General features: G+C 40.9%; 1 protein-coding gene across 1 annotated transcript in view; it reads right to left on the bottom strand.

The window, feature by feature from the left end:
* Positions 1-17,146, bottom strand: part of THEMIS (thymocyte selection associated) — a 79,388-nt gene that overhangs the window by 44,771 nt on the left and 17,471 nt on the right. The window contains exons 3-4 of the mRNA XM_059831480.1: positions 10,744-11,202; positions 6,692-7,737 (exon numbers count right to left, since the gene is read on the bottom strand). Coding sequence (XP_059687463.1) covers positions 6,692-7,737; positions 10,744-11,202 — 1,505 coding nt within the window. The remainder of the gene's footprint in view (positions 1-6,691; positions 7,738-10,743; positions 11,203-17,146) is intronic.

Here is a 17,146-nt window from a genome sequence, read left to right as displayed (position 1 = left end):
GTGTGAACGTAGTGCTTGGAGGAGCGAGCAGCTGCAGCGCAAAGTTGGGGGGGGGGTGGGTGGAATTTGGGGCCTGATTCACCAGGTGGGGCTGGGATTTTGAGAGACTTCAAGAACTTGGCCACAATGACAACAAGGGGGTGGTCATTGATAAGGGCTGCACTTCCAGCCTTCCCATACTATTTATTAGGGCCTTACAAAGCTATTGGAAAGTGACAGGGAGAAACAGTACATGGAGTGTGCGGAAGGAGGGGGAGAGAGAAGGTGGAAGGTGAGACTCCAGGGAGAGAGAAACCTCCTCTTCAGTGGGGACAGAGAAAAAGAGAGGAAGAGGAAGCACAGCTGCAGCCTCAGCAGCCACAATGCTGCACCTGTCAGAAAGAAACCCTCGTTCTTACATTTGCATATGCATGTTTTTGCATCTGCTAATGAACCACACTTTCCTCCCTTATTTCCAGTGCCAAAAGATTAATTCCTGAAGTCTGTTCTTACCTCTTCCTTGCTGGCTGTTCTGCATGCATTTTCTAATGCATATTTACTTAGGAAGGTTATTTTCTTGCTACACAGCAGAAATATTTGTGTTAAATCTACTCTATAAAGGCCCTAAAAACATGAAAAATGCTTTGGAAGCAGAAAAGAAATAGTTAGGAGGAAGGAAAGGAGGCGCTGCAGGAAAACTCTAGCTGAAAAATGCAGCTTATGTCTTATCAATTTAATTCCAGATAAGTCTTCATTTTGCTGTGAAGACAGATGCGATAAATATGTTAATGGCAGATTTCGATAGTTCAGTTTTTAGAACTGCAAAGCCAGATGGAAGTGATAATTTTTCTTTCATTTTCATTTTGAAATAAAAAGCGAGACAGCAAGAAAGTTCCTGATATCGTAACATTGTAATGACTTTTTGAAGGATAATGGACCTTAGCACAGAATGACGATTAACTATCATGCCCTGATACTTACTATTTTATTAAATTCCAGTTTCCCTGGCTGGAATTCTCTCAGCTTTCTTGCCAGAGCCAAGCAAATTACTGCCTGTGTACTGACTTTTCCAGTTCCACATTCATAAAGATATTTAGCAGCAATCCTAACTTGAAGCTGGTGAGTATTTTACTGTTTCTACTCTTGCTCAGGCTAGATACATGCCTAAGCAGACCACTGAAAAGAGCATTGAATGGAGCTAACTGCTCTTACTGTTTATCAGGAGCCAAATACTGCCTTTTTAAATTTCTTAAGCAGTGCACTTAGTGCCCCCGGAGTATTAGGAGTATCGGGACTAAACTGTGGCCTTCCATGCCTTGATTACGGTTCCCCAAGCATTAAGATGTGCTTAGCAATATTGGGCATGGGCTCTTCTTTGGTTGTTTCCATTTAAAACAAAGCCATTAAGGGACATATATTAACACCTTTTTAAATCTGTAGGATATTTACTGCTTGAACTGACAGGCAAAAAGAAAGCTAGAATATTTTTGCTGCTTGAATCCCCTTGAAGGGGAGGAAACAGTAGGCAGTAGGTAAAAAGCCTGAGGAAATTTTAGGAAACAATTTTCAAGCCTCTTTTGTTCAGAGTCCCACCTGAAACCTTACTCTGGAGTTACTAAGTGAAAACTTGGTTTGTTATATTCACCATGGTGTTTCTAACTATGGAAAGAACAGGCACATCTGGCTTGTTCTTTTTAAATGAATTTTCATTGCAAGAAGGTGAGGTCCTGACTGGTTCCTCCCAAGGGAACTTCTCTCCAGGAACAACTTGGCAAGAGAGTGAGGCCCTCCATTCTCAAATCAGTAGCATTAACTTCTAGGGTTTTATTAGGTCATTCTCATTTTCTAGCTAAGCTCACAAATCAGAAACTGAATGGCTTAAACTATTTAATTCAACATGGCAGTTAGAGCCCCCTGAGGACTTTATTCCAATGATTCCAGTGAGGAAAGTGTGGATTTCTTGTGAATGACTGCTTGTATCCTATGTTTTACCCTTAGACAAAGGGTACAATTGTTGTTTTGTCATCGCTGTCCTCAGTTGGGCGTGCTTGTGGGTAGAGGTGATACTGTTTATTAGGTAGATATCTGCTATCTGCTATTGATGTTAGCTAGATATCTGATCTCTGAAATATCAGATTAGTTCTGTCATTTGATACATACTATTTTGTTTCATTTGTTTAGTTTGCATATATTTTCTTGGGGGTTGTCTTTGTTTATTCAATTAGTAAATAATAAAAAATTGCAACCATATGTGGTCTGGATGTTTCTTACCCAAACAAAATGATCAGATGAGAGGGAAAGGGAAAGTCTGCACTGTATTGTGGAGGGGAGAGAAGAGATCCCTAGGCTCTGGAAGTGAAAGCTGTGTCAGCAGGAGCCAAGCCAACTTAATTAGCCCTGTGAAGATAGTAGGCAGAGTGCTTGGTTAATGCAGCTATGCTATGTTTGAGAATTCATCTGTTGTCTCTGGACTTTGCTGAACTGTGCAAACATCCATGTCTCCACACCATTGCACCTTGCACACAAGCAGAGGCAGTTCTTGCACTCATCTGAGGTTCCAGTCCATGCTGTCTGCTACTCTCATACAATTCAGTGACTAACGTGAACAAAGGTACACAGTGAAACATATAGTCCTGGTCCTGGCCTTAGTGCTCCCTTACCAAGGTCAGAAAACAGCAGGCAGAGACAGCTGGAGCCTCTCTGCCCTCACAGCCTTGCTGTGAGCTAAGAGGCGATCAAAGCACAAGCTGTAGCTAGAGGTGACCCACCCTTGCAGAGCATCATCAGGTATTGGCATAAACCAGACGGATCTTAGTCCTCTGTGGACACATGCAGCAGCATTTAATCCTGGAGCACCAAGCCAAGCAGAGCTTCCCAACTGCTGGGCAAGGAAGCCATTCACCACCCTCCAGCAAGCAGCCAGAGCTCCCTAAGCACCAGGCAGGGAGCTGCCTGCAGGAGGAGCATGGCAATTCATGCAGCGCTAAAGCTTATTCCAGGCTGCCACCTTGTCAGGCTTAAGTTCAGCTCATTAGGACATTCGTCTGCTATTTATGCAAATAAGTCTATGCATAGTCACAAAATATGCAAAGAGGGCCATTTATCAGTTTGGCACAATTTCCAACTTTCTGAACCCTCAGACATCCCTGATACATGTGGAAGAAAATGCAGTCTCCCCTATCACCACCGCTGGCACAGAGGCCAAGGCAGAGCCTATCCGCTACCATCCATGTCCTCTCAGAGGATTTGCGGTGCTCGGGATAGAAGAGATAATGCATTCTGTGCGACTCTAAACCTATTGTATTACAGCTCAGGATGTTTAATCTTATGAATAAGGGATCTCTACTTGTTTCACCTTTCCGGGGAAGGAGATTTATGAATCTGCATAACTCTAAGCATTCTGACTGCAGTTTATTATTTATTTATAACAAGCATGTGACAAAAAAAATGTCCTCTGGAACAGTCTGCTTAAATGTGTTTCTTTGTCTGGACAGCTGCAGGCTAAGGTCGCTCTCACTCATGAATGTGCAAAGGAACCTCAGCTCACCCCTCTCTTGAGCTTATTGCTCTCTCCTCACTTCAGGAAAATATTATCTTCTGCACAAGCCTAGTCTAGAGTCAGCACCTACCTGTTGCTCTCCACACACAGCCATCAGTAACCGCAGGAGGTCTGAGTCCTCCTGACAAGGGTACAGGACTATCAGAAACACAAATTTAGGGAATTCTTCCCCAGTTCTGTACCCCAGGCCAGCACCAGGCTGACAGCTTGCCTGTTAGCTCCAGGGACCAGTTTACTGTGTATCTTCCCTAGCCTAACTGGATGGCTTATTTAAGCTGCTACAAGGTTCACTGTACAAACTAGCAGAAAAGAAGTTTCTGTATTACAGGTACAGACAGAAGAAAATTACATGCTTTTTGCTGTATTACCCTTGTCCGAGGAACCTGCCTTACCCGTTCACTTCTCCTATGGTCTGTTGTAACCATCTCCCAGGACCTATGTGGAGCTGTGGACCTGCATGTGGTCTTGGAATTGGCACTGAGGGGAGGAACACTTCCAGCAGGCAAGGAGAGGTACTCACAAAGGCTCCCCTACCAGGGTGGCTAAAACTGGATCTTAATTTGATAGCAATACAAAAATTAACTTTTGCCTAACCCTCCAAAATATAATTCCATGAGTTACATTGCATTTAAAGTGCAGCACAATCACAATGCAGAGACCTGAAAGTCTTTTACAATGATTTGCCTTCTTCTCCTGTAGGGAATTTGTATTTGCACGTGAGAGAAACTGTGACCTAAGTTAAATACCTCCTGGACAGTCTCTCTCGTTAAAGTCCGTCAAGGTGCCTTTCTTTGATTCTTTCAATACATGCAAGAAAATTGTGGTGGGTTGATGTGGTGGTGCACTCCTTCCTGCCCCTCCCTCCCCCTTTTCCTGGACCGCTCTACAATCTCAGGAATTCCAGCTAGGCCTTGGCCTTTGCGCAATGAGTTGGGCTGTTAAGCATCCCTTGACTGTACCAGGAACTCTTGCACGGCTAAGGTGGGGAGCAGCACTGACTGTATCAGGCACTCCTGTTACCCAACTCAAGGTGGGTAACGAGAGCGGGAATAATCAGTCATCCCCTGACAGCCTTGGAACTTCCCTTACCTGGACCGTAGCCCAAGTGGAATGGTACCAGTGTTACTGGAATTCCAGTAACTTTCTAGTAATTTGCTGATGACTAAAGCCAATCATCTTACAAACCTATAAACAGCGGTCCCAGTAAGGCCCTTTGAGTTCTCCTGGACCGCAGTGGGCTGTGACCAGCATCTCCCTCTGAGTGGGACGCCTCTCAGAGTTTCATGAACTCTCCAGTCTGTGAAATTCGGAGGATGGCTACCGAAATCTGGCGATGGGAGCTGGGCTGAAACCCTCTCCTCCTCGAGGCTTAACCCTCATCCGTTGAGAAATGCTGAGACATTTGAAGTGAATATTTCACAGAACTCGAGGGGAATTTTTAACAGGTATACCTTTGTACATGTATCTATATCTTTGTGTCTGTGTGCGTGCATGTGTGAATCAATTTGAGTACCCAATAGCAAGTATAGTATAAATATTACATTTCGAATCTGTAATTAAGTCACTGTTGTGATTGTAGTAAATTCTATTAACTCACTTTGCAAATGCTAAACTTACCAATGATTAAGTGTTGCTAAACTCTTGTGATCCACCTTAAATTGTGAATAAACCTTAGATTGCTGCTAAATACATACAATCCTTTAGACATAAACCGTTGTCCAAGTCTGAGACTAAGGTTGGACCCAGCCGCACCTAAGCTCCATCAGGAGTTTAGAAAGCAAGGGGTTCTACTCTGAACCTCGAGACTCAACAAGAGGGTCTTCCCTACTCTTTGTATTTCTTCCACTAGTCATAAACTGTTGTCCAAGTCTGGGACTAGGAGTGGACCCAGCCGGTCTTCTCTGAACCTCGTGACTCAATGGGAGGATTTCTTTGTTCCTTCTACCCTTTTCTTTAGACATGAATGGCTGACCAAGTCTGAGACAAAGTCTGGATTCAGCCACACCTAAAACTCCTCTCTGAGAAGTTTAGAAAGCAAAGGGGACCATTCTGAACCCTATGACTCAACAGGAGGGTCCTCTTTACCCTTGTCTTTCTTCGGTCTCTCTGTATAAATCATTCTGATTCAATCCTAATTTGATTTTCCTTTATATGTTTTAGTAAGTAATAGAGTGGACAGTTTAATAAGTGAAAGGAAAGGGAAAAAACCTCAGTGATGCAAAAAGGCAGTCACTCACCACCTTCCACAAGCAGACTGATGTCCCTCTCAGCTATGGCTACCTTCCCAGGTCAACCACCCCCTCAGTTTTTATTGCTGAGAATGGCATTATATGTCATGGAACATCCCTTTGGTCAGTTGGGGTCAGCTGTCCCCTCTGTGTCCCCTCCCAACCTCTTGCCCACCCCCAGCCTACTCGCTGGGGGGCAGTCTGGGAAAAAGAGAAGGCCTTGACACTCAGGGTGCACTGCTGTGCAATAGCCAAAACACTGGTGTGTTATCAAGGCTGTTTTAGTCACAAATCCAAAACTCAATATCTTACAGGCTGCTGGGAAGAAAATTAACTCTATCTCAGCCAGACCCAACACAAATTAATGAACAAATTCATTGCCTTAGGTCAACCACGAAGAAAATTGTCCTAGAAGGGGCACTTCTTCCTTAACATCAAGTGCTATTCTAAAACGTCTGCCCTTTTTATCCCAAATCTATTAGCCACTTGGGTAAGTGTAAAAAAATGCAGTCAAAAATATCTATACATCCTGACTTTCTGTGAATTTAATTCTGCCATTTCCAGCTGAGCAAAATTATCTTTACATCACAAAAACATATGCTTCCCTTTAATAAATATTTAAATACAGCCACTTCAAGTCTCTCCCTTCACTTCTGCATTGGTGCAGTAAAGGATTATCCCTGCAAAATTATACAGCCAAGATTTCTGCTGTGAGTCGGCATGATTCCGTTGTTTTTCATGGATCACTTAACACACACTGGAGATTTTAGCCATTGTTGTCTCTAATGGCTAATTTGCCTTTTACAGGGAACTGAGAGCCATCTGTGTACATGCCATAAGGATACACCAGTGAAATGGAGACTGTAAACCGACAGAACAGGATGTATGATTGTAAGAGATTCAAAGACAAGGTGCAATACCTTACCTTTGGAGCCTGTAGTACATCAGACACACCTTGCTTAGGTACTGCAAAAAAAGGTTTTGGTGCAAGTGTTGTTGGCTTTTTGGGAGGCCTGGGTGGTGGATGAAGGGTTTGGTTTTCATATCTTCGCACCATATAATATTGTTCTTCTCTGATCTCTTCCACTGTTGTCTTAGTTGCAGGAGGTACAACTGTCCGGACATCTTCGCTGAGCAAATGGACCGACATGTTTAAGCGATATACAGGAATCTCCCAGCTCTCCACTGGACTGCTGGTGCTACTGATCAGCAAGTAAGAGTCTGTGATTTCTTCTTCAAACTGCAGACCAGGCACGGCAGCCAAGACATCTTCTTCAACAGAAAGGTCCCTCACAGACACTTTGACATTAAAAGGCAAACGAAATTCTTTGCAAATCTCAGAAAGCTGGTACTGTTTCTTGTCATGAATCACTTCCACAAAGCCACCTTCCATGTACATAGGGAGGAGCACTTTCTTGTATGTATCGCTTAGTATTTGTTCACAAGCTAAAACGTCTATGACTTTCTTTCTTCCCTCATAGAGAACTTCACTAGTCTGGCATTGCTGAACTAGAAACTGATCTCCAACCGAAACAGAAAAAAGCTCTTTATGAGGGGAATCAAAAGCTTTAGTTGCTACAACATGAAGCTGTTCCTTTTCACTTCTTGCTATCTCTAAGTCATAGGCAGTTGGAAACTCACGAGGTCTTCTCTTGAACTTTCCTTTGTAGCTCATAGGGATTAAAAAATGTCTTTTGGGGGAATCACTTCTGATCTCAGAGGCTAGGACTCTTGTTGCCTGGTACTTTTTGTAGATGACGATCTCTTTCCCTGTATGCAATAAGTTATAAGGTCTTTGGCTTCCAGATGGCCCTTCCATTATCTCAGCAACCATAGGAAATTCTTTGCTTGTTCTCTCAAATACATCTTCCAAAGACAGCGGCTGAAGGAAAGAGCTAATATCATAACAGTCTGTTATATCCTTGACCTCAACATCTAGGTCTGAGAGGATATGGACTATGTCCTTTCGAACTGAAAAGAAAAAGAAATACATTGATTTTTGTTTTCAAATTGACATTGGAATAAAATATACATGTCCTGTTTGCCAGTGCTAAAATTACCTTCCCTGAGGTGTGCACCTCTATATGTTAACATGCACAATTAATAGGGCCAGTCAAAGTCTAACTGTTTTAACTTGAGATACATGGCTATCAGATATGCAGGAGACCTCACAAAGGAAGAGAGAAACAAGAGGAGATAAGAATAAGGTGTGCAAGTGAACAAAAGTTTAAGAGAAAATGAAAAAAATATAGTTCACTATTTTTCTCACAGCACCTCCAAGTTTAATCAGCTGTTTATATTATCAAACTCTTTTTCTTGAGTACAAGATGTCTTTCTATTCTTTTATTTCATAGTAACTTATGGTTTCTCCAAAGAAATGGGGGGGGGGGGCACATTTTTAATGAATAAATAGCACTTGAACCCATTAACACATGCTGCTGTGGCCAGTCTGGGAGAAATAAGATAAATCGAAGTTTATAAGAATAATGACAACGTCTATAATTGTTAGAAAATAATATCACTTTGAAAAAAAGGCAAAACCTTTGTGTAACAAAATCTAAGTTTATTGTTAATGAATGAAGAAATTTCTACTATAATGGTCCTCCGTGGAACTCCTGCATCTTTTTCTGCGGCATCTGGTTTTATTCACTATCAGAACCGAGCCATTGTGTTTAACATTCTGACAGGAAACAAGAAGTCTTTTATCACAACTGAACTTGCAAAATTTTGGATGCAAAACTTCCAAGCACAAAGCTGATTATGCAGCTAAGGCTTGTTTAAGAATTTGGCTCCAAATCAGCGACACCACAGATCACTGACCAGGGCAGTAAAATTTAACAAGCAAATAACATTTAATGACTCTCTTCAATAAGAATTATTCTGCATAGACCTGCACACAAGGATAGTATATCCTGGATTCACATTTCCTTGTACCAATATTTTATACTTAAAAGTTGGTATCAGATTTAGTTTATATGATAGAGTTTTATGACAGTGATTCAGAATCTCTTTATTCCAACTCAGCTTTTGTCACCTTGACACCTTCAGGTAACAAACATCCTAAGCATCACAAGGGACAGTCAATGAAGGAGGAATGACTAGTGAAAATGTAAGTTTTCTATGAGCATTTGGGGGAGTTCCACACACATAATTTGTTCATTATTAAGAATGAGAAGTATAGAGAATTCCTGCCCATAGCCTGTGAAAATGTAATCTGCTATCCCTCTTATCAGGAATGTTTTTTATTGAATTGTGGATAGTATTTCTCATACTTTATCTTGTGTCTATTTATAGTTCTTCTAAAAATAGTGAAAATCCATTTTTCATGGTCCACAAGAAAGTAGTTAATCATGTACCATGAAGCCTACTTTTCAAGTTTGTATTAAATAGTTATTTAGGACATATTTAATGCTTCTTAAATGCTGAACACACTATGAAACATAAATGGGCATGAAATAAAATCAACAAATACAACTCTCACTGGGAGAGAAGTGAATACCAAACATTTCTGAATCTTCTGAAAGCTTTTTAGAAACATTAAATTCTTATAGATTCTGCACATATATCTAAGTGGTTATAGGAATACACCTAAGTGAATCCAGCTTCAGTAGATGGGCTAGATTCCTAAATCTAGCTAGAGCTGTAGAAAACGATGTATTTTATCTCGTGAAGATATACTTTCCAAACTCACACACTAAATCACATAGCAAGCACAGCTGAATGTCTCATCATAAGTGTTTAACAACTATAGTATATTGTGCTAGCACTCTCTGCCCACTTTTTTTTCTTTCTCTTTAATCCATTTACTTAGATCTTTCATCAGAGAAAGCTCAATTGTGAAAAGATTTCCTGCTTAATATCCTCATGAATTACATATTTCTGTTAGGATTTCACTTCTGTGGAGCTCACTGGTTTGCTTCTATTAAACACAACAGGCTGCAAAACCTTCCCAAAAGATAAGCTCCTACCCTGCAAACTTTAACCGGATGGGTGCATCAACAGGTAGAATTGCAGCAAGTTTCCATCTACTGCCTGGGCTGTCCTCAAGCAAGGTCAAACATTTTAGCTTAAGCTGGTTTTTTTGCTTAGGTAGGTATCTCAGTTCAGAGAGGGTGCGCATTGCACGCACACATGGGTCATTACTGTAGCTTGGCTATTCAACTCAGGAACGTTTCACTGTGTGCTTATACCCTTGCACACCTTCTAATTTTATTCCCATGACTAATTTCACTAACAGGTTTAAAGTAAGGCATAGATTGGTAAGAACAGAGCCCAGCAGTTTCAATGTTCTGCTGGAACAACTAGAACAGTGATAATGTGCCATGGAGAATTTTTTTTTTTTTTAAATAAAAACTTGTAACACAAATTAGAACTTTTAAAAATATTGTTTTTCTAATAAATTCCTGTTTCCTCAAACCCAGAGGTTTCAGAAACTGCCTGTGAGTCTTTTCTGTTTATATTCTATTGATATTTGTTTCTGCAATAGAGTAAAATAATATGGTTTTTCTTTCTGCAGCATCCTCATTCTGAAAAATAAACGGTAGTTGAGTGTGTTACAAAATGTATGTCTATTTTCTTTTTCTACTTCCTAGCCAGAGCCATAAATGATCAAGTGGCTTCTCCATGGCCAAAGTCTGAGACGCAAAGAAAAAGAATCTGAGAACTGAACAGAATTCCTAAGCTCCACTTTTTCATGCAATATATTTTCTTTGCGACGATGATTTAATTGTAGTGATCAATAAAATGGCAACAGAAAGAATTGCAAGGTAACTATCTGAATTAACAGCTGATAAAGGAATAAAAAAGGCAATATTATTTTTATCTTTTTTCATCTTGAAACTAGAATCAGTGGCAAATATGGGTCAGGATTTCTTGACCAAACTGAATCCTTCCTGCCTATTTTAAGCAATTTTTGTGTATTTAACAGTACTTTGCTATACCAAGACAAACAGAACATTGACTTTGATTCCTACTTACATTTCATTACTGCCTGCACTTCATAGACAGGCGTGAGAATCAAGCAGCCATCAAAATTCTCAGGAAGTGGATTAGAGGAGTCCCAGGTATGTAAAGTATTGGAAAGTTTGACAACCCGGTTTCTGCACTTAGGGATTTTCCATTCTGCAATCTCTTTTAGGGTGTATATCTGGTCATCTTCACACTCATAGAATTTTCCTTCTTGTGAAAGGGGCAAAGTAAAGGAATGAGACTGGTTATTTCTGACCACACCACAGTTCACAGCCATCGTTCCATTGACCTCTTCCACTGAGCTGAAGGTGATCTGCTCACCATGTTTGATAGTGAGGTTTGACAATTTTATATCCTCAGGGCTGTAGAAACATGGATGGCCAAACCTTGTTGGCCCAATAGAGACTTTTCTTGCAATTTCTTCAATGCTGACATATGGAGTTTTATCTGCCACAACCTTATAAAGACCTAAGAACAGAAAACTTGCATTATAAAAAGGGAAATATATAAAGGAAACCATGCCAACTTTTAGACTGTGAATACAATAAAATGGGGAGGGAAGCACATCAAACAATTCATAGCTGATACTTTGATACTAGAAATGTGACTCTATAAAGATAATATCAACCACATGGTACAAATCATAGGCGGCTGGAATTAGCCCTTTCTACTTTGCAGCTAATTTCTGACATCCAACATTTTTACATCATGGAAAAAAGAGAAAAAAGTTATTTTCTTTGCTACAGAAAAAAGAAAAATTATCTTAATTTCTTATTTGTCTTCTCAGGAAACCAACCCTTAAGAAAAGATGCAGACATGCTATGAGGAAGAGCAACACTAATGCAATCAGTGAAATGCAGGATAAAGTTTCTGGCGAAATATTGTACTATGTGTTCTTCCACACACAGATTGGGGATTCCTAGACCAAGTGTGTTTAAAGACACATCACAAATGAAAAAGTAGCTCCTACAAATAAGAATGACCAAAGGAAATTGATTTTAGTGTATGTGATAGCCCAGACCACCAGATGGAATAATTCGAAGTTTGGGTGTTGTAGCACTGTGGCCATCATGGGGCAATTAAAGTGCTGAAGTTAGGCAAGGCAGAAGCTGCGTCTGAGCTTCCCTATCCCCTAGGGACGTTATTATTTCCTGTTAATCATGCCCCATGGAGCTGTCTCATTAAGAGTCCACATCGCAAGAAAAATATGTACATTTCTGTCTTTGCCTGAGTGTTTTTATAGAGGAAGATGAAATGGATGGTTTAGAGGACTAAACAGTAGGGTTTAGCTGATCTGTGTGATTCAGCTGCCCTCTTCCCCAGGCATGGCAGTGTGAATGATGCCTTGTGGAATTACATTGTAGCTTCCTAGGACAGGCATCAATTAAGGCTTTCTTCCAAGTGAATATAACTGAATGTAGAGGTTATTCCTAGGCCAAGTTTGCAAGCAAGGGGACCCACACAAATTAACTGGTAGCTACAGCTACAGTGACAAAGCATCCAAGCTCCCTGGGAGATGCAGTGCCTTCTCTCTTTCCTTCCCCCAAAGCCAACTAGCAGAACCCTACAGCCCCCACTGCTTCACACTTTTGCCTCCTCTGGACCACATAAAGGGCACTGTATCTTTGTGGTAAAGGAATACTCCCACATTGGCATTTATGGAGCATGGGATGGGGACTCAGGGATTGCTGCTTGGCACCATGAAAGACTCTTTCATGGTCGCTTCACATCTCATGAGTGGTTTCTGCCATGTCTACAAAGGTTTAAATGTCCCATCCACCTGCCCCCAGTTGTCTAGTGTGGGAGCTGAGTCCACATTGCCTATGACTCCCTTCTCATGGGAACTGGAGTGTGAGAAAAGGGCAGATACCTGGGTCTCAGCAAGGTGGGATGCTGCCAGAACACAGGTCCTGTTGGATGCTGGGAAGACACTCACTCCCTTCTCTAGACCGCCTCTGATAGTGGGATTTTTTAACAAATTAGATTAGGGGATTGCTTATTTTCTCCCACAACTTTTCCCTAACTGAGTTTCACCCACTGACCACAATCAACACCACCAAGGGGCCTGCATGGAAGCAGGGGCTCCTTAAGACTGTATTCTTTAAAAAGGATGTATCAAACCATTCCCACCACCACAACAGCCTTTTTTTTTGCCACAGAATTGCTGTGATTCTTGTTTCACTGTAACAAAATCCGCTACTTTCACTTCATAGCTTTAGCACCCTTCTTGTTAAAGGAGATGTTATTAAGATTCTGTCTGTTGAGTAGCTTTTAACTGAATTTATCACCAGATTGGGCATGTTTGGTTCCTCATATCCTATGAGACCACTAGGATCTGTGGCAACTAAGAGCTCTGAGGGCTTGTCGGCAGCCTGAACAGTAATAGCCTATTTGATCTACTGCAGAGATAGATAGTTACTAGTTGTGCCTATGTAACTGCTTTCTGCAATTCTGTGCCTTCACAGCTGTCTGTGTGACAGTTAGCTTTCCCTGTGTGAAATTAGTACCCTTGTGCAAAGATATCCTCCACATATATGTCCTCACTGCAGCACTACGGGAAAGCCTTCAGGCCTTTTTCTGGGCTTCAAGGAAGCCCCATCCATGAATGTAGCTGCAGAAGTACGAAGTACAACTTCAAGACACTTTTCTTTCTCACTGGTATTTTTAATGTTTCTCACAGCTGATTTTAACACAATTATTAACAAGCAAGTTAACTACTCCAGTCCTAATCACTACTGGAGCTGTCAGTGCAGATCGAGACAAACTGGTTCATCAGCTTTTAGAAAATATCACAGTGACAAGGCACAACGACAAACTGAAACTGTGGAAAAGACAGCATCCCCTAAACAATGTTCCAGTGTCATGTTTTGCAAGCACAAGATGGGCATCATCTCCTGGCAGTCATCTCCTGGCAGTGCTGGGAGAAAGCAAATACGAATATTCTTCGTTTAAAAATGTATTTAAAGTACATATGATGTATCCCAAAGGCAATAACTATGTTTACCCATCTGTGATACAGGAGCATGCGTATTGCCCCTAGAAAACTTCCAGAATTGCATTAAAAAGCCTCCATAAATTATGTTAAAAACCCATTCCCAGTTGAAAATATTTGGCAATGTGCAGGTATGAGAAACAGTCTTCTCCTCTATGAGTTTGACAGTAGACTCAGGCTCTACTAATTTTGCTGGGACTATGGAGCTATTTGGTAGCCAGTGATTTCAGCAACAAACTGATGAGCATCCTGTGTTGGAAAGCAGGTTTCATATGGAAGCATAATTACCAGATCTCATTCAAAAATGGACAGCTGATTATCCCCTCGGGCCCAGACAGACTGACTTTGTCAGGGTTGGGAGCAGAAAAATCTTCACCTTCCGTTCTGCTGATTTTCCTAATTTCAGTAACAGAATGCTAGCGTAGGCAACTAAAGAGCCATGCGGCCTTGCATACTTATCTTCTGTATTGATGAGACCCATGAATTAGAGGCACCTAATAGCCACCTGTTTATGCTTATGAGTATGTAAGGTTCCATATGTTTCTCTATATATAGAAAAGAGGTGAATATATAAAAAGTTATTCTGGTATGATGGGTGAAAGCCACTGTGGTTCCTACCTAAGTGCCATAATGTGCCATTGTATCTTCTCATAAATGCTCTCCTTGTTACTATATAGATGTATTTATTTAAAAAAAAAAAAAACAAAACAAAACAAACATTATCAGAACTATTCAGAACCTTATTAAAATCATTATGATTCAAATTACAAAACCAAATGTTTTCCAAATCTAAGATATGAAGGAAATCTCCAGAGCAGGAGACATATGGCAAGTTTGAGATACTAAAGTTTGGACATTTTGAGGTCAAAAAAAATATTTTTGTACTCTTTCATAAATCATAAAATGACCGAATCAAATTAATTTAGACTTTCTTAAGACAGCTTGGTGGACTATTGAGGGGAAAGACAGATGGAAATAACAAACCTGGAAAAAAGTCCAGCTGGTTTATCGAGAGCTGGCATTATTGCTCATATAGATCTACTTTCTCAATGTAATCTGGTCTATGATCAAAGTGCACTGTTCCCTGATAGTTTTGGGGAAAATTATAGATAAAATTATAAAGATCAAGTACACATACGTAAAAACTACAGGAATGTACAACCGTTGTAACATTCCATGAATCCTTGGCAGCTAGTGGCATTTCACTGGGTGAATTGCCTGCCTAGCCATAATATGATAATTAGTAAGCCCCAAACCTAATCACCCCATGATTTTCAAGAAAAGTTTTGGGCATTGATGTACACATTGCTAGAGGGAGAGGGTTTGGGAATCTGAAAAAATTATTTTCACTGGTATGGGAGAGAAAACATAGCCCAAGGATCAACCATTTAGTCCTGTGGGAAGGCGTGTTTTGACAGAAGAATGTTTTTACCACCTTTTTACAGAACAGTATATGCAGCTTTCTTTTACTGGTTATAGAGTGATAAAGTATACCTTCCTGTAGCTTTATAGACTTCCCATTTTCAGTCTTAATTAGAGTCCTGAAGGAAAGGAGTATCCTTTTTATTCTCTCTTTTTCTTCTTTTCCCCACAGAAAGCTGAGAAAACCAGTAGTTAGGCTCACCTACTAGAGCAGCAAGTAGCCTTCAAGGAAAAAAAGAGCAGAAGGACCTTCTGTCCCAGACTAGCAGTTTCTGTTCCCCACAGTCATGCAGAAGACTGGGAAGAGCTCAGTTCCCAACTTCTCTGGATCTGACTTGCTTGCTATTCCTCTTTTCCCTCACCTCCACCACCCACTCTGCTACCTCCTCAGCTCCGTCTGCTCCAGCATCCTCCTCTCCCCATCCTGCCCCAAAGGCCATCTCTCCTATTTCTCCATTATCTCCTATCGAGGTAAGCCTTCTAGTGCCTAACCCCTGTTCTTCCACGCATGTTCCGCGTGGCCACAGACAAGTCCCCTGTCTCGTGGCTCGCAGAGGCTAGGAGCTCAAAGGGACAGTCATGCTCAGCTATGTGTCCGTCAGGAATGAGCAGCAGCAACTGTCAGGGACCTCCTGAGAACAGGGACACCCCAGCAATATTTTTGCAGAAGAAGGAATATAACAGTACAAAACGAAATCATATGTGCTGGCACACAGTTCAGGTGTTGTGCAAATTACCTGTCTCTGCTAACCTCTTAGTAGTGAAAATTGTAATTCAAAATGCTGTTAGATGTAACCATTGAAGTGTCTGGAGTAACAGCAGACTTCTTTTTTTACCCAGTGTACGGGCATAGAAAGAATAGCCTGGCCCTCAGGCATGAAAAAGGACAAATTAGAATGAGGATAAAATGAAATAACACAGACAGTATACTTGCGGTTGCAGTAGTTTCTCTAATGCAAAGGGCAGATTAGGCCTTTATCAAGGATCTGATTTGCTGGAGCAGAAAAAAGGAATTCTGTAGACTGCAAATACGTTCAGAAAGACAAAGAGTAAGGCTCGTTTAAAGCCAATGAGCCCAGTTCTTCACTCACAGAGATGCTCTCCCCAGAGTAACCTAAATAGGAGCGGTGCTTATTTATGCCAGCATGCACACAGTGAAAGGATACATGAGCCCATCGCATGCAAACGATAACTCACGACAGAGGAAATGGAAAATAACAACAAAGCAAAAGATTTCTTTGCGTCAAGACTGGCAAGAGATCACTGTACGTACAATGTAAATACAGTGCCAGACTCCTAGAGACCTGCGGCTATTTTTACTGAAGTAAGTCAATGGCAGTGTGAAAAAGATCATCTGCAATTTGGTTCTGTGCTTTGTTCTGGAGACAGGGGCAAGCCAGCAACGCTCTAATACAGTGTTTCGTTCAGAGCTTAGCATGTGTATGTAATAAAGAGAAAAGGAAAAAGGTCAAGAAAAAGCAGAGACTGGGATATCCTGACTTTGTAAAGCAGAATCATTCTTCAGCTAAGACTAAATTAGACCAATGAAAAAATTGCATCTTACCAAAAAGGTCCTGAATGCATAAGAGTACATATACAGAGAGAAACAAGAGAGCAGTGCTCCCTGTTGGGCTAATAAGAAGTGTCATTATGTCCCTTTTCAGTGCTGCTCTTCAGTAATACCCATCATGTGGAGGACAATAATGATAAATTTCAGAAAAACGAACTCTGAATTTATTTTTCTAGTAAAATAACCCAGTTTTCTAGAAGATTGGTTGGGAATGCAAATTGTAGCCATTAGACTGAATTTGAAAATGTGCTCAACAGGGCAACAACAACCAAATGCTAAGCTGTAAAATTGATCACTTGAATGCAGACAAATCCAGATTCACCAGGTTCAAGCATTTGAAATCACAAGTCATTCTGTTCTAAAAATCAGGAGATTCAACATTAATAAATGTAGGATTACTTTTATCATGCAGTTGTGTTGGCTATTTT

This window comes from Gavia stellata, chromosome 2 (genome assembly GCF_030936135.1).
Source record: "Gavia stellata isolate bGavSte3 chromosome 2, bGavSte3.hap2, whole genome shotgun sequence".
Taxonomy (NCBI): Eukaryota; Metazoa; Chordata; class Aves; order Gaviiformes; family Gaviidae; genus Gavia; species Gavia stellata.
Note: the sequence above shows the minus strand (reverse complement) of the source record. Positions and strands in the feature narration are given on the sequence as shown.